This window comes from Melanaphis sacchari, unplaced genomic scaffold (genome assembly GCF_002803265.2).
Source record: "Melanaphis sacchari strain LSU unplaced genomic scaffold, SCAv2.0 Contig32_pilon_pilon, whole genome shotgun sequence".
Taxonomy (NCBI): Eukaryota; Metazoa; Arthropoda; class Insecta; order Hemiptera; family Aphididae; genus Melanaphis; species Melanaphis sacchari.
The window spans coordinates 240,900-261,275 of record NW_020271199.1 but is presented as its reverse complement, the minus strand read 5'-3'; the positions used below and the strand labels follow the sequence as shown (position 1 = coordinate 261,275).

The window sequence follows — 20,376 nt, the reverse complement described above, 5'->3', positions numbered from 1 at the left end:
CTTAAAATTTTTTTTTTTAAATATTTTAAAAATTATAGCATATAAAGAGAACCATAATATGAACATTTGGTAAAAATTTCAAATCTTTGCTGTTATTTATTTTTTACTTTAACAAAATAAAGAAATCAATTTAGTAAAAAACGGTTTAGTGTAAAAATACTACTTTTTCCTTAATTTGATATTTGTTTTCCCCGATTATAGTATAAAGTATTGGAAATCTTTTATTAAAGATATTTTGAAAATCATACCATAAATAAAATATTATTATATAAACATTTAGTGGAAAATTCAAGTAATTGCGGTTATTCGTTTTAGAATAATTGTATCAGAAGTTTCCGTTTTTCTTAATGTTTTGTAATTTTTCCTGGTTATTTTGAAAAATACTTGGATTTTTAATTTTAACCTTCTTAAATACAAATAAGTTTCAATTTTCTTTCCAAAACCACTTTTAAATATGAAAATCAAAGCATTTTATTATCGATTACTTATTGTGTATACCTACAGAGTACAGACAAAAAAAAAAAACACGCATCATAATTGTAAAATCAATACATTCATCACTTTGCTTAGAATTTAAAAATAACATGAAATTATATACTTAGTAATTTATGTTGATATAAACTTTCTACGCTCAGAACTATTTTTCGTTTACAATGATACATCATTGAATTTAAATTTAGCATACCCATTACTCATAACAGTGACTCACTAGACATCTACTACCTACCGTATAGCAGAGCTGCAGTGACGGCACCATGTATTTTGGGGCCCTGGGCAATATTTTTGGTAGAGCCCTTGATGATTATGAAAGTAGACAGTAAATACTTACACTTGATATTTTGTTGTATATAATAGCTGATAGCCTTTAGACACGGTTTAGATATCAATTACCAGTTAACAATAGAGATTTATTTTATTATTCCTAATTATTAACAATTTATTTAAATAGATAGGTACAATTGATTATATATTAATATATTATCAAAATTAAAACATTTTTATGACAATTAACATATTTTTGTTCATAATTTTATTGATTCTACTACTTATTAGTTTTTAAAATGTATCGTTTTATAAAATATACATATAATATAATATTAGTTTCACAGTTAAGTATATTTTAAATTAAAATAATTAGTTATTGAATATAATTGGTTTTAAAAAATGATGAAGCTATTATATCAGAATAAATCATATGTAACAAAAAAATTATATTTTTTTAACTTTTTAAAGTTATAAAATAAAAACAAAATAATTGGTTTGTATTATAATTATATTTTATAGCCTATAGTTGGTTTTTCAAATACAAATATCAATTTTATTTTTCCTGTACGATTACAAATTATGTACATCGGCTACATTACTTATTCATAAAAAATTGTTCTTAAGTTACATGACATAAATTATTTATTTTTTCCTTTGCGTGCTATAAAATTATGAAAAAAAAAAAAATTAAACACAGGGTCCCCCTGATCACGGGGCCCCGGGAATTTGCACGGAATGCCCCTCTCCCTAGCGCTGTCACTGCAAAGCAGTACCCACTTAACCAACTTTTTAAATTTTAAATAGTATACTTAATCCAGTAAAAATGTACTATAACTACTACAAACTGTGGTACACAAAACATCTCGTAATGGTACAGAATATAAATTAAATTACAGGTATATTAAAAATGATTATAACATTTTACCGATTTACCAATTTAAATAGCTATGTATTTATAGTCTTTAGGTAATATGAGATTTTTCAGCAATATATATAATTGCTTAGTTAATAAGACAAAAAGTTTTAGGAATATTTATTGTCTGTAGATCTCGAACTTTTTTTACAATAATATATATACTATATCGCGTATACCCATATACTAAGTGTTGAATTATACAATAATTATACAAATATTTTAGTAAAGAAGCACATTAAAAAAAAAAAAAAAACATTAAATCTAATATATATATTTATAATTATCAAGTAATGGCGATGTAATTTTACCACGCGCTTTTTATATAATAGTTTCTACCATTTTGTTTTCGTATATTAACACAATAATAAGTCGCGGGTGTTGCGTCTGGACAGTGTTTGGCGGCCACGTGCGAAGTGTATATACATTTTATAAATTTACACCAGTTGTATGAATGTATATACGTATATAATATATCTCATTATCTTTGTAGCATAGTGATACATATAAACATTTTCCACGCGAAAAAACTCTCTCGAAACACTGTTATAATATACATATATATATATATAATATGAATATTTTGTTTGTATGATACCTACCAAATGTGAATTATCGAAACTATTCTAGTCACAATCTGTGTTTATGTAAGTTTTATATGTGTATCTAAATAATTAAGTATGCTCTTCGCATCACCTCTTGTAAGTTTTTAAACGACGCAATAATATATATATAATATGCGGGTGTTATAGGTTTTTATTATTAGATTTAAGGTAAAAAAAAAAAAACTCGGATGCTGAAGTTACAATAAAGACCTGAATATAAGTAAAATGCATTATTATATAGGTATGTATTAATTCTTAAAACACTATATACAGGCATACTGCTATACTTTATAATATAATGTGTAAGAATAATATCATAAGCAATGATAAGAAAAATAATTATACAAAACTAATTTTAATATTTTATTGAAAGAAAGTAAATACCTACTTAATATATTTTTTTTATTAACAATAAATACATTAAAATGTATTATAATATATTATTTTTTATGTTTTATAATATTTTTAAAATAACCTAATGTATGAGGTATTTTAGCACTTGTTTATTAATAATTATATTGCTTCGTTATTCCAAGCCATGTAAAATTACCACACCAAAATCTGGTGACTTTAATTGAGATGTCAATCATCTAAAAATTCGGTTTTTATGTTCAATACTTTTCTATATCTCTATTTATGTAACGTATATATTATATTATATATTCTTATTATAACATATTTTATTTAATTGAACAGTAGGCAAATATTATAACAACATATTACAAACATGAAAGAATTTATGTTATAGGTACTGTATAACTTTATGCAAATTACTTGAGAGTGTATATTTCAATATTAAAAATTAAAAAAACTTCTATAATAACAATAATATAATTAAAATAATTTATGATCAACTATCACTACAATAGGTAAATAAAAAAGTCACTATATAATGTAATCTATATTCAAGAAAAAAGTGGTAAAACTTTTTAAAATATTTAGAACTATTGTTAGGACGTTGTCAGATTTTTGTTATGTTATATGGCATCAAGTAATTTCATGTACCAACCTATATTATAAATTGTATATACTTTATTTTAAAATTTTTGAAATTATTTTTAGTAATTTATTTCCTTAAGTATTAAATTTTTATAAATAAATGAAAGGTACACTTAAAATTTATAATAAATAAAATGTGTTATATTTAAAAATCTTTAAAAAATCGTCTTTTACTTAAGTTTTTATTTACGAACTTATTCCATAAAGAAACGAAGAATACTGATTATTAATTTTGCTTCTATTAATTAAACAATATATTATTATTGGAATTTACTTTTATTTCAAAGTCTTGTGACGGTGCATAAAAAATATTTGAGTATACAATCACAAACGGTAACCGGCCGGTAGCGGGATGACGAAAAGTTAGTGAAATCAGTGATAATTTCTGCATTTGGGTGGAAAAGAGCAAGGTACATACATGTATATTTTTAGTGGAAACAGGTGTATTGATATAATATAGAGAGATGCACTTTTATAATGAAAACATGATACCACTCTCTGCGAGTTATGACTATCGAGTGACAGTGGTTCGTATGCGTAATAACTTTCATAACTATGTGCACATACCTATTACTATACAAACAGTGCGTCGAACAAATTACGACAACAACGAAAAATCGTGAAAATCGAACACCTCGACCTCGCGCAGTACACACGACGTATAAATGCATAATAATGTAATAACGCCGCTGCACACTATACAAAATATTAATATTATTATGTGGTGCGCGGCGGTGGCGACGGTGGTGGCAGTGGCTGATGCCACGCGCAAGTGTGGCCGCCACAGATTTGGTCGTCTACTACGCGCGTTATTATTATTATTATTATATTTCATGATAATAATAATGATATAAAGGCGAACGCCGGCGGTGGTGGACGACGGCGTGGACCGGAAAGGGTAATAAGATTCAGTGAAGAGGGGGGTGGGGCGCGGAAAAACCGCACTCACACTCACGTGGCTATAATACTGTAATACATATAACATTAAACCGGCGACGTCGTGGCGGTGGGTGATCGGTGTCTGAGCGGTGGGTGGGTGGGTGGGATTGGCGCGTCGCGATTCGCGTGCAGCGGCGGGTGTACGGGTTCGAGCGGGCGCCGCCGAGCGGACAGACGAGCGGCGAGCGTGTGTGTAGGTAAAACCGCCGGCGTGCTCGCCCGTTGCGGTTAGTCAAAAGCCGTTTTGTGGGAGGAGTGTGTCCGGGGCGGCCGCGAGCGCCGCCGCCCACCGACGTGCCCGACCGTTCGGCAGGCGCCGCCGTCGCGACATTACAGTTCCGACCGGATCACGTACCGTATCATCCGTACTGGCAGCGCGCGTCCACGACGCATACCTGTCGCCCGTCGGACTACCACACAATCAAACACATCATAAACACACCGTAAAAACGCCATTTACCGATATCTGAAATCGCGTCGGAATTTTCAACGACATTATTTGTCGCCCGTACTGATAAGAGCACCGTCGTACACGCGCCGTAACACACTGCACGTCGCACCATACGGACCTCCGGCAGTTGCACGACAATCACAACAACCGTTTTTTCGGGAACTGATTTCGCAATACTCGCGCATAGATTTTCGGCGTAATTATCACGCGCGGGCGGGCGCATTTTCCCGTTTTCGCAGCCGCGGACCACGACAACTCGTACGCCGCCGCCACCGCCACCACAGTCGTCCCGTGCGATGGAGATCACAGTGTCCGCGCCGATCGACTTTAGCGTGTCGGTCAAGAGGACGCCGCCGACGGCCGTCGTCAGGACGCCATCGTCCGGGGCCGCCGCGGCCGCTGCGGCTGCTGCTGCTGCTGCTGCTGCTGCTGCTGCGGCCGCGACGAGTTGTGCCAGCGGCGCTTCGTCCGCCACCGCCGCCGCGCAGCAATCTAACGACGGTCGCCGTTCACCCGCCGTACCGTCGTCCGGTTTCCTCAAGTTTGTTCAGCACGATCACCAGCACCACCATCACCATCACCACCACGCAACCAGCGCCGCCGTTATAAACGCGGCGGTCGTCAACGGACACCACCACAGCAGCGCCGGCGGAAACAGCGCGTTCCGCTTGGTCACCCCGAAAGCCAAACACAACGGTAAGTCGACGCACCTATTGACGTACCTACGCTAATCATTATCGATACGGTAACGATGAAGTAATATTATTGTCAGCTGGTAAATGGTTATTTGTGTTGGGATTATTAGTACCTCTGCGGTATAGAGAGTTGACAGTGTATAGTATACGTTTAGTATTAGGGTTGCTCCAAAGGTCTTGTGAAACTCGTGCGAAAGGGTCAGTGGTAGATTGTGGAAACTTCTTGTACAGTATAGTATTATGTTATCATTGGTATTAAACATAGAACATGAGTGTTGGGTGAAACAATCAAATTAATAACTTTTCACGATAATGGACATTGTACAGCATAGTATAATAGAGACCTGTGGCATTTAGCTTTGCGTTTGCGTTCATAAATCATATTATGTCTGTTTATATATAGTAGTATATTAGTATATTCATTTTACTACTTGTTATGTATTGTTCTATACCTATCTGTCTCAAATGTATATAATATGTTATTCATATATGTTTTATTTGATTCAACCTTGAATGCTAAGTTTTGTAGTATATATTAAATGTAAAAATAGACAATAAGCATAAATCATAAAACAAACATTTTAAATCTATTTCCTACTTGAGGTGTTTGGGAAATATAATTGTCTTGTATCCTAAGTCAGTCACTAAAAAGAGTATACGATAATGTTTATGTTAACTAATCCATCTGTGATAACACGCAGCGTTTTTTTTTATATATTTGTTAAAAATATAGGTATGTGTTTACTGTTCAATTTCCAAAACACCATTTATTTCTTATTATATATAATTAAACTAAAGATTCTACAATGTATAGATTAATGTCCGTTTTTAGTACTATAGTGATAAAAAGTGACAATATGTTTTAATGTATTGTACATTATGTAATATTATAATATCTTGTATGATCACTTCATTTTGGTAATTCCTAAAATATTAGTATGTATTTACAAATATACAATATTGATTATATAGGAGTAAACACCTTTATTTTTTATACTTTACGTTTTTACAAAATAAGATACCTGCCCACTGCCCAATTATGTATCATGTAATAAATCTAGGTCATTTACCTTCAAATCATTGTTTCAATGATTTCCTGTGTACTTTTTTCATGCTTATGATTTACTACTTGATATTAAATTATTATTTATATAATATAGGTACTTGTTTATAAATATATACATATTATGTATTGTTTATAATCGGTATATCAAACATAATTTTTATTATGTAGGTAAGTATTGGAAGCATTTTAGGACAATACATTTTTATTATACAACAAGATGAATAAATAATAGTAATACTAATACTCTAATCAATCATTCATGATGTTGTTTTAGTATTCGTGACATAATAAAGTAAACATAGTTTATATAAATAAGTATACTTGGTAATAGCTAAAAGTTAAAATTAACTTTAAGTTTGTTTTTGCAAAAATATCTCATGAAAAATAAACTATGCATTATTAATTTATATGCCTTACGCACATAAATTAATATATAATTTATATAGGTATTTATTACAATAGGAAAGTAGAAAGTTATATTTTATTTTATTTACATTAAAATCGAAAAAAAAATATTTTGTAATTTTATAGCAGACCAAATGTTTTAGAACTATGTCCTAAATCATAGCGTTGTCACTTGTAGAGAGTTTTATTATTTGTTCATTTAAAAATGTCAAACATGCTTTAATACCAATACTATTCAAATTTTACGAGATTGTAGTTGTCAATTTATTTATATACAAGTTAAAATATAATCAGTAGTTGTATTATAATATACAAATAATATTATTTTAATTTATACTAGCTGAGATGATAATATAAAGTGCTGTACTGCAGTCTGTACACCGTATAAAATGTATGTTGAATATATTTTTATATGAAAAATTGAAATATTGAGGATTATAGCTGCAGCTGTAAATAATAGATGAGCTGATTTATCTTACTAAATAATAAATATTATAAATATTTATTTTATAAACAGCTAAAAATTATTTTGAAGTTTATATCATGTTTAAAAAATGTTTATATAAATAATATTTGGTAAAAACGTGAAGTCTCTACAATTATTTGAATAACAACAATGTTGCATTTTATTATATATCATAATTGTTTACTTTACAATTTATATGACTGCATCATCGAGCTAAAATTGTCAAATAACAATACATAATGAACATCTCAAATACTTCCTAAGTAAAACAATATTAATGAATGATTTAATTTAACTACAATATAGAACTTTTCGATTTCATATTATTACAAATTTTTACAATGTACTTATGTACTATGTACATAACTATAATGTATGTTTTTATGATAAATATGCATTTGAATTGTTAAAATAATATTCTACTTTCAATGATATAATAGGCAGTGGTATATTAATTGTCATAGTTGCTGGTGCTATTCTTTGTAATAGTTAAAACTAATAAATCCTAATAAAAAAAAACCATAAGCAATTTTGCATCGGGTTACACCCGTATACCCATGGTTGTTCAATGTTCCGTAATATACGCCACTAGACAATTTAACGTCCTATTTATTAACGGGTAGATAAAAACAAAAATTAATGGCTCGCCATTAAAACACCTTTTAATACGTTACGCCACTTAAATCGGTTCCAGACTGCGGGAAAGCAAGAATACGTAAAAACAGGAAATGATCAATTAAAAAAAAATCAAATTTTCACATAAATGTCAACGTTTGCCTTTGTAATAAATTATCAAGCATAATATTTTATAAATGTTAAATGTTATTAATATTCGTCGTCGCTTGTTTCTGCGTAATAATAATTATATATGTACTTAAGTATAGGATTTGCGATAATTTTGATCACGGTAATTATTGTCGTATATGCGTGGGTATAGAAAAACAAATGAAATGCAAAAATCGTATAATATATTAAATAAAATAAGACAAACGTCGTATCACATGTTGAGTATACCTAATGTAGATTTTATAAGTAGGTAATAAAATAAATAAGTATATATATAGATATTATGCTTATGAAATGCAGCATTCTACGTGATTTTAAAATATACCATATAGTTTTATCGAATATACATGCATTTGACTTTGACATACGATACATATAATTATAATTTCAATTATTGACAAATGTATCGAAAACCAATCGAGTTTGTCACATTATAAATTATATTAAATATATAGCCAAGTAGGTTTTCTAGGCGCTGTCTTAACATAATATACACACTCACATATAATAGGTACATACTCGTTTACAATTAACAATCAACTGTAAATATCATAAAATGATTGTATATAAATGCATTGAGTTTTCGATATTTTTGAGTGCACGAGAAACAGTGGCTTTAGATAAGACATCACACCAGTTGCGGTTTTAATAATAATAGACATGCATAATAATATATTATTTTAAAATAAATTATTTGGTTTGTTATTACCAATAGGTGGTACATATGGTATAATTTGCATTGTTATATTTATGTATCCTTAATTGTGATACTCTATAGAGCTGTATACAAATCATACGATGGTTATGGTTCTTAGGTGTAGAGTATATGAGCTATCCATAAGCCGGTATGGGTATGATTAGAGCCAAAAGTATTGTTGAAACAGTCAAATCCGTGCGTGTATAAAACAGTGGATCAAGTGATATACAGTATTACAATTAAGACCTTGATTTACGTTTGATTTAAAGTGGAACTAGAGGAACGCTGGGGTGTGTGAAAGCAAACAAAAAAATAAAATAAACGAACGTGACATAATTTGCATTATTACAAATAATCAAAGTGTTATAATATAATAATATTATAACTTTATACTATCGTTATACCCTTGTCACGGTGTATTTGCGCGACGGCAATTTACGGGTGGGCTGATTATTAATATTTTATAGTAAACCATCATATTGTTCAATTAATACTTATTAAAAATTATATAAATTAATAATATTCTGTATTAGATTAATATCTACGATAAGTGCTTATGTTTATAATACATTTGTTTATTTTATATTTATGGCAAATGGCCTTTTATAAGTTCATAATATCTATTGTAACGTTTTGACAAGTACCTATGTAATATTATTTTACCAAAATTAATAATAATAAAATAACGTTATTAATTCTAAAAGTTATATTTAAACATGTTGTGAGAAAGTACAAAAAAATCTAATTTTGTGAAAATTTTGTTAACCAAAACAAAAGCTTTTGAATCAAAATGTATTATTTCTACTATTCGTTTTATAATTAGAAATTACGAATATATTATTTAAGTTCCTCGTGTTTCTACATAGTATATGGAAACAGATTGCAAATAATAACTCAGGACAGCCAATAAGGTTGTTTAAAATATAACATAATATTTCATAATTTACGTCTTATACTTAGTGAATCTAAGTTCAAGTAGTTTTAAATAATATTGGTGGTATTAAATATATGAGCAATTATGTTTTAAAACTTATGATGGACATTATCAAGATAATTTATACATTTTAAATAATTATAAGTTCAGATGAATAAACTTAAGTTTGAAGTTGAATCTTACTCTTGATATATATAGTGTTTTTAAACAAATAGGGTCTAAAATTCTTTTGTATTTCTGTTAATAAAACTTAGCATTTTAAATGCTTTGTTTATAATTATTCTATGATTTAATTTAAACGAAAAACTATTTTCAAAATAGATACTCGTGTCTTTAATAGAGTTTATTCTATCGAGATAGTAATTATTCATTTAAGTTGCATTTTATTAGGTAGCTAAATATAACTGTATTATGTGATTTAAAGTGCGTATCTTTTATAAATATTAAACTTGGAGCGAATTGAAATATTATCAAATTTCTGAGTTCAAATAGGAGGATTTTTGTAATTCTTAAAATTATATTTTTATACTTAATTTATCACCACTATTTTACCTAGATAGCATACTTGATATCTAATATAATATCTGATAATTTACGTCGTAAATTTGTGAATCTAGGCTCAAGAAGTTTTTTCTTCTAAATGTCTATACTCGTATTATTATATTTATATTTATTGCATATTAATCTATGTATGTGATACGAAATTTTAAACCGCGATTATGCCGAAAATGTCAATACATAATAAATAATAATTTAACTCCATACATCTATAATATAAAAAGGGTGTGAGTGTATTTGTGTTATATATTATTGTTATATAGGTACCTATACTCGCGATTTGAGAATACGCAACGTTTGTCGGTAGCTGAAACGTGCTCGGAACATACAATGATAGAAACGCCTTTACACATTGCATGTATATGCGTACGCACACACACACACCAGGATTACCAGACCTTTGCAATTTAAACGATTCGCAGTGCGGCTAACTTATTTAAAGACTAGGGAAAAAACACGTTCAAGATTTTTATTTTTATTTCTCCCTGAAAAGGATTTTCGTTCGTTTATGGGCACTGTGCACTGTTTTTCATCAAATTTTGTTTCATCTACTGAAATTGTTTTTGTCTCTTTCCAACATACATATATTGATCAAAAAATTTATTAAATATAAATTGATTTTCAAATGAAAATATATAAATATGTTATAGTACCTATATAGTATCTATATGTTATACATTACACAATATTTTAAATTAAGCATTATTATTATACAAACAGAAAAGAAGTCTGGTTACTAAATCAGGTGATTATAATTATTGTAATTATTATTTATCTCTATATATTTAAATGACTATTATAGTATCCAATTGTTTGTAAAAACTAAAAAGTATATAAGTTGGAGAGCTCGAATTTGGATAGAAAATAACGCAATAACGGGATATAGCTTTATTACTTTTAGCATATCTCTATTAATATCTGAAAATAATGTTAATATCTAGTATATAGCATAAATACACCTCTGAAACTTTTTTTTAACAAATCAAATACCATTGGTTTTAATGAATTATGCTCCTGATTTAATATTTGTGAATCTTTTATAATATAATGTTTAATTCAGCTTACAGCTATACTATTTATTTAATTCATATTTTATTTCTATTTGTAAATTTTCACCATTATGGAAAACAATTTATGTAGCTTTAATTTGTGTATGGTGGGATTTAATTAATATGCTTTAATATGTATATATAAGATATAACTTATATTAGTACCAGTTATTCTGATAATTGATGATGGAACAATGAAGTGTACAAAGTCCTCTAAATAATTAGATAAGTTTAACATTGCAAGACTCCTTTAAAATTATATATTTATAAGAATCCCATATTTTTTCAATTCCTATCAATTTTATTTTAACTTGAGCACTTATATGTATGTGGAATAGAACCAAGAATACTTTTCTATATTTTAAGCTTAGAACTAATAGTATTATTACGTCAGATACCTATAGAATGCATGACATGTGTTATATATATATATACATATTAGTTTACAACTATTAGATTGATTTGACAACATTGTATTATTTTTAACAGTTTAGATAGTTGTGTGCTAGAGAAGTTAAGCTGTAATTTTGTTTCCCACAGCTTCCTGTTAAACAGGGATGGTGATCTTTCTGTAGCTTAGAAAATCATCTACCTATACATATAATAATAATAATAATAATTACTATTTATTTATAAAGTTAAAAACTCCATTTTCCATAGTATAAATTATAATTAACAACTTTATCGTATTAATATTATCTTGTTTTAAAAAGTATTTATTAAATTTAATAATTTATTGATGTTATTTATAATATATACATATATTACACATATATTTCAATATTGTAAAATAGAAATAAAATGATAACTAATTTAATTTCTTTAGTAATTTTTAATTATTCCAAACAAATATTATTATTATTGTTCAAAATATTTAAAGTTTGGTACCTTAATGACCACCAAGTCAATACTAATTAAGTGAATAAATTATAAATTTTTTCCGCTAAAATATTTCAATGGCTATATTTTTTTGAAACAAACAAATGTAATAAAATGATAAGCAATGTTTATTTTTTAAATTTACGAATTACTATGTTTTTAAACTATTGTACCTATCACATAATATTATAAAAAAATATTTAGTAAAAGAGGATATCGTTAGAACAAAACTTAAAATGTATTATTGTTAATTTTTAAATACCATCATTAAATTTAATAATTTTAAAACATTATTAAAATATTTATTTAACTAAGAATTTATATTTAATTATCTTATTTGTTTAAATAATAATATTATAATATTGAAGTATATTTTTAATTTAAAATGGGTCTCTTTATCAATCATTACCTCATTTAATGGAAAATAAGGAAATGTGGATAAGTAGGTACCGGCTATTGAACTATATATATAATATTATTTACGTATTTTGTATTATATATAATAACATTAATAACAAATTAGTGTATAAATAATTCAAATAATCATCTGAACATTAATATAATAATTTATTAATTTTAAATTGTAATTGTATTACAAGTATACTCATAAGTATGTGTTACGTATTTCTCATAAATAACAACATTATGAACGTCGGAGTACTTACCCAATAATAATAATAATAATAATAAAAACCAAATAACATAATATATAACTATCAAGTTACGCGGCTATATTTGTTTATAATAATATAAAAATATAACATAAGAAATCTAAGTCTTTCTCAGAAGCAATAACGTAGGAAGAGAACTCTTGCCCGGAGTATGTCACATTATATTATGCTGTAACGGTGATCAGGGGCGGTCCAGAGACGAGTAAGAAAGGGATAGAAACATAAGAAAAAATACTATTGTCGTCGACGCGCCCAAGGCAAAAAAGGCTGTGTCGTCGTAATCAACCGACGACGAAGGTGGGCGGGTGCGTGACGTGGGCAGCAGTAAAATTGTTTTGTTTTGGGAGACAACTGTCCACGGAGAAATTAAACCTTGGAATCACACACATGGACACGCGCGCGTAGATGGTTAACAATATAAAGTATACCCCTGTCAGTCCATCTATCACACATTGTGGTGTCGTTATAAAAGTCATGCGTCGGGGTCCTTTATATTATATTATTATATATCTCGAGTTTAGATTCTAAACGGAAAGAGGAATGTATTTTTTATTTTTTATTTTTTTTAATAGAGTTTTATTACGATTACTTAGTTGTTTTTAGCGCTCTTATTCCTCTCCTCTTTCGTCATTATTATACTCTGTTCTTAATAGAAACGCCCGCGTACGACCGCTCGCGATATAAATATATATATATAATGTGTATACTGCACGTGAGTCATCTGGTAAAACGATGTCAGTGTCGTCGAGGGTCAACTATCGTCTCGGCCCTAGGATGTACGCATGCTACGATGATAACGTTACGCGGCGGTGGCGGAATATTATACGTATTGCAGTTAATGAAAATTAACTGCCGTCGTAGCGCACCGCCGCTGTCGACTTCCTCTTCCGTGCCGCCGCTACCCCGGGGTCCGGTACTGCTGGCGGATCGCATTTTCTATAATTTAATACGTTGCACATAGCACACACACACACACACATATACACACGTACATTTATACATATAAGAAATATATAAATATAAATATTATTACGAAGTGATATTGCCGCTGCGCGCTAAACGGTAAATATATTGTTTGTCGCACCCGGTCGTGATAAATTATCCCGTCAAACGCAATTAGTGAGAAAATTTACAGAAACACGACATGTGGCTCATCGTTTCGCGTACCTTACCACTCGCTTCGCGATTTGCAACCATTGATCTAATCTAGTTCATCAGAATATAAAGCTTTTGACATTTTTGTAGGTATATTTTGTATAGATTATAGATAGTGACGTACGATTCGTGGAAAAATGCTATATCTAGTATATGATCATGTACCAATGATAACAAGAATCGTTTTACATAACTATATAAAATATATTTGGTATGGTATACACTATACATTATACACTATATACCGTACACGGTCATTTGTCGTGCATGCTTACCTCATATTTTATTTAAATTATGATTATTAGAGTTTTTGAGTATATTTATTAAAATACAATATAATATTTTCAATTACTTTATAAAAGTAATAGATTTTTTATACTTTTTAAAAAGTGATCTGTGATGTTATAAACTCGAATGAGAGCAATCACTTTTTACTGTAAATTATTATTTAGCGGATTATATTTTTTACAAGTTTTTATGTATTTAAATTGAAATTCAGACGAACAGTTTCTGAGTTATTAAACTTCATGTATATACTAGATACTAATACTTATAATAATAATATAGTCAATGATAATGAGTTTAAAGATATGATGATATTTTTGAAATAAAAATTTTAGTAATTTTATTAAATAATACTTATTACTTATATGTTAACATTTTATAATTTGTAAAATTCTAATAAGAATAGTAAACACTACATTAAATATTACATATATTAATATTTTATATTTTTGTAAACCATTTTCATAGACTATTATATTTGCTATAAATGATTTAATTATTCAAAAACTATTCATTTAAATGGTTTTGATACATAAATATTTAAAAAATGGTCTAAATAACAATTTATTGTAAAAGTTAAGGTTCTCATTTGAAAAATAGATGTTTGTAACACTACAAAATACTTCTTTTATGGCATAAAAGTCTAAATAAGTTTTTAAAAACATGGCCTTTAAGTATACTTGAAAATTTAAAAGATCAGTACTTGAATAAATATATTATAAAAATAAATACACAAATGATCATAACCTAGTAAAAATATATTATATACCATGTCAAATAAGTAGTAGTCGAGATCAATATTTTTTTTGTCTATATAATGTGTGTTGTTTAAAATCGTTTTGAAGTGGGCATGTTTTGAACCATAAACATATTATGTATTAAACATTTAGATAGTTACTTGCATTTTAATTTTACATCTATTATAACAACTCATGACTATTTAATGAAAATCCGTTAACAATATAAATTAGTTTTATCAATCAAATATATTTATTTAACATTGGAATCTGTTATAATTATATTTCTAAAACAATTAAACTTAAAAAATGTACGATTTATTTTAAAATTTAAAAGCTTAAAAAATCAGAATTTAGTGCTTTTGATATAATTTTGATTTAGTTTCTACTTGATAACTTTTTAAGATATTGACTTTGTTTATACTTTTGATGTTTAATTTTTTTGAATACACATGGCGATAAACTGTAATCTATATATTATATATATATATCATAATAAATTCTATTTTTACGTGTTATTACCTATCTACCTAAATTATTTAACACGTTAACCGGCATATGACTGTCGGCAGTCATCGTAATTTTTAAATTTTATACATTTGTGACCATCGGCACCCATAGTTCATCATTACTACCACGCCACATGACCGCCGGCGATCATAAATTAATTTAGTTTTATATTATTAATTTTTCTATGGCGCTATAATAATGCACGGAAATAAGGACCGTACCGTAGCAGGAATTATTACGATTTTTTTGATATATTAGATACCTATAATACATTCTTTTTTCAATTATTTATTTTTTCTTCAAATATTTAGTATTTTTTTCAAATTTGGAAAACATTGAAAAATATATTTGGCATATTATAACAAATACTTATTGAATGGCCGCCAGCGATCATATGGCGGTTAACGTGTTAAATGATGATTGATGGTTAGATTACCTGAAAAGTATACATTTAATACTCGCATACAATTAAAATATTACAAAATTTATAGACAATATTGATAACGGATTTTAGATTATAATTTTATTACATACAATATACTACCTAAGATCACCGTAATGACATGTGTATGTCTATTGAACTTAAATAGAAATCATGATCTCCATGAGCCAATCACATGCATGCATGTACATTAAAACAAACCATATTAATATATTATAATATAATATACGCGTTTTAAATACGTATTTTATTTGATTTAAACCGTATATAGATTTATGAGCTATAATTACTTTAATAATAACAGTACAATTTAATACTTAGTTTTTTAGTTATTAAATTTTCACTCATGTTTAAAATAAAAGCACTAAAAAAAAAATAAATTTTTACTCAATAATTGTTTCTGTTATAATATAAAAAACGTTTTAGGTTTTAGAACAAATGTGTTTTAAAGCAATTTCAAATACTTCATCATAAAATAATTAGCTATAACACTTCAGTGTACCTATAAGAAATTATGATAGTATTATATTGTTTGTCGATAAACATAATTCCACGTGCTTAATTATGCCTATATACTTCTGTAAACACATAAAATATAATTTGCATAATATGTCTATTACGGTATTATAAAGGATTCGAGGGGAAATATAATAAATGTGTCTGATTATATTAAGTAGTCGAGTTTCATGCTGAACATTAAGATGACAAAATTAAAAGGGGTGAAGAAAATAATACTTGTTTCAACATTTTATTTTGACATTTAATTCTTTTACCATGATAAATAAAATAAAATTATTCTTAATTAACGGAATTGAAAAACTTTGAATCCCTTCATAATATTAGTTGAAATAAATTTAAAATATTTTATTTTCATTTATACTAAAAATTTTACTTAAGAATATGACATAAATAATTTATGAGCATAGAGTTGAGACATTTCAAAAATTATTTTAATATGAAATAAGTATTAATATTAGTATCAATTCAAATACTCTGATTTCGAATTTATCTTATCTTAATTTAATAAGTAATAACCGTCATATAAAAATAAAATAGGTCAAAACTATTTTATCTGAATTATTATGGTAAGAACAAAAAAAAAAAAAAACAGTGAAGAAAGGAATAACCTTTATAGATCTATCTTTGCTAATGAAAATTAACCTAATCAAATACATTCAAACATTAATAAAAAAGAAAAAAATGGGTAATTGTGTATCGTTTGTTGCATAGATGTTAAGTGAGTTGCAGTACATTTTAAAAACAACTTAATATGTGTGATTTTGTTTTAAATTTTTTAGTTTATTGACTAAAACGAAAAGTTGAAAATTTAAAATGTCTATAGATAACTCAAAAAGAGTTAAAATATCTTAAAAATTATACCATGTATAGAAAATAACAGCATAAAATATAAGTACTTAATGAAAAATTATTTGTTTTTGGATTATAATAAAATAACAATAATTGTATGGGAAGAAATAGTTAATTTGTGGGTGAATATACAATATTGTAAATATTAATTTCAAATTCTCTTGAGCAATTATTTTGACTTTTTGGTAAATTTTTTTAAATTTCTTTTCATATTAAATTATGAGGATTCTTATGTATTACTTAAGTTTTTTTAAATTTTTATTGAAATTTGTGTAATTTGTGGAAAAATACTAAATAAATTATTATTAAGTGTTAAATTATTTTTCTAATTGTATTATATTATATCTAAGTACACACATATTTTGTCTACTTTCTAAGTAATTCTAAGTAACTTCGTTTTATTATTAATATTTAGTATAATTTTATTAAATTTACTTTTTATTTAATAATATTGATTTTATACATTCTTAATAAAATTTCAAAATAGAACTATACCGTTATTGTCACTTGTATTTAAATAAATCACTGAAATTGATTTGTAGGAATTCTAAATTACTTCACAATGTATTATTATATCAGTTATAAATGAGGAAAGCTATCTTAGCGCTTGCATGATTGATAGAAAATGCGTGTATTGTAATATTTCAAGATATGTATGGCGTGGCCATATGGAAAATTAGTCTTTTTGCAAAAATACTTGACTTTTTATTGCGATGGGGTAGCCCATTTGCGAACTACTTATTTTTTCAAATGGCTGACTATTTTTTTTAGCTTATTGCAGAGAAACTAACAGCAATTAGGCCTATTAAAAATTACCAACTTATTATTTTTCCTAACAGCAAGTGGTTTTTCAGACTTATTGCAGAAAAACAAACAGCAGTTATGACTTTTGAAAATTTCAATTATTATATTGTCATTTTATTTTAATTTATTATTTTTTACTTGTACAAAAATAAAAAAACCAAAAGATTTATTTATATTTCTTGATGAAATACTTACCTAGCTAAATAATAACATTTAGATAAATAGTGAAAAAAAGACATTCATAATTGGAAGGGCCATGTTACCAAAATGTTTTTCACAAAACAAATAAATGCGCTTGTCTGAAAAATAATGTAGGTACTGTAAAGTTCAAAATGCCACGTAAAAACAACATGTACAATAACAATAAATAAATGTAAATTTATTTTCTTTTTTTCTACCTAGTTATTTAGTGACATTAATATATGTTTAGAATATAAATAAAAAATTAGTAATAAAACAGTTAAAAACTGTAAAATAATATTCAATTTCACTAAATAAATATAATAAGTACTCATCTAATTTATATATTATAATTATTTTGTTCTTTTTTTTTCTACTATCAATAAATTACAATAAAATCACTATATAATGATAGTGGTTTTTAAAATGCCTAACTGCTGTTAGTCTATTTGCAATGAGCCTAAAAAAGCAGCCAGCCGTTTGGAAAAATAATAAAAAGTTCATTTATGTGCTACTCATAGGCGCAATTTGAGGGCTTGGGTGTGCAAGCACCCCCAATTTGCTTCATGTTCATTTAGATTTTAATAGTAACATGTATTTTCATTGAAATTGTACCCCTGGTGCTATTCCATCGAAAAAAGAATAATTTTTCATATAGATATAGCTTACGACATATACCCATAACAATAAACTATTACATCGGATAAATTAATTTACATAAGCGGATCTCAGTTAACAATGTGTGTATATGTTTACTAGTTAATCGTATAATGTTATATTTTTTTCATACATTTGCTGATTTTTATAATTTTTAAAAAAGTTTGGAGTTATTTGAAAAATTATCTTTACAGAGTTAATATATGTTTTAAATGATTTATAATGGTTCTTTTGACTGATAAAGGTTTATCATATACGTCAATCTGATTTATTATAAAAAAAAAAAATTAATAAAAATTCCAGCAGAAATAAATTTATAACAAATATATTATAATATATTGTATACTCGTATTTGTGAAATACTACAACTACAGGCGTATTCCTAATTTCGATTACGAAATTATTGTACTAAATTTCTTTCTTTTAAGCTTCACACAGCTTGAATATATTTTTAAGTAAAGCACCTAAACAAATCTTATTTTTTATACAGACTACAGGTTACATAGATAAAAGTTTCTAGCGAATAGTGGTAGCTACTGTAATAAAAATTTTAACATTCATCGGGATGTGTTGTATAATATAGCCGGTAGCTCGTATATACATATTAAATTATGTAATATTGCGACCGGCTCGTAAAAAGGTTATACGGTACGCGCGAGATTTTAGCCCATTACGTATTTATTATGTATACATATATCTTCCTACGACGAGTTGCGCAGCATAAAGTTTTTTGGTCATCAGAGTTTTTAAACAGTTTAGCGAAGACATCAGGTGCGCTTGTACTGGAGACCACTCTGTGCTAATGCGCCTTCTACATCCGCCACCCTTTCCGCGCTCTTGCGTATATAGTATAAATACACATATATATATATTTACTCGCGTCAACAGCAAGGTTGGTATATTAACACGCTGGAATATTATTATCATTATTATTATTATTATCGTGTACTTAATATATACGCGGGTGAACAAAAGCTATTCGGCATAATTTTGCCGCAGCGCGTTCTCGGCTGGCGGTGTTTGGTTGGATGGAAGAGAGTTGGTGTTTGGATGGTTAAAAGCAGTTCAGGTCGACGGGATAGGGCATATAAAATTATAATATTATAATATATACAGTGCAAATAATGATGATAATAATAATAATAACCCACAAATTCCGTTGTGATTATGGAAAGAGTGTCTTGATATATAATATCCGCAAGCGTATATATATATATATATATACGGGTATGCAAGATGCTTTGGGGTGAAGTGAGAAGCTGTGCAAAGGGAGAACAGGCCATTATCAGATTCCTCGGGGAGAAGCAAATTACACACACACACACACACACACACACACACACACACACACACACACACA

The 20,376-nt window shown here is 27.7% G+C and overlaps 1 protein-coding gene across 1 annotated transcript in view; it reads left to right on the top strand.

Annotated features, from left to right (window-relative positions):
* Nucleotides 1-4,571: 4,571 nt before the first annotated feature.
* LOC112596514 (protein glass-like) overlaps nucleotides 4,572-20,376 on the top strand; it is a 62,037-nt gene continuing 46,232 nt past the window's right edge. The window contains exon 1 of the mRNA XM_025342231.1: nucleotides 4,572-5,368. Within this exon, the coding sequence (XP_025198016.1) occupies nucleotides 4,969-5,368 (400 nt within the window). The 5' untranslated portion in view covers nucleotides 4,572-4,968. The remainder of the gene's footprint in view (nucleotides 5,369-20,376) is intronic.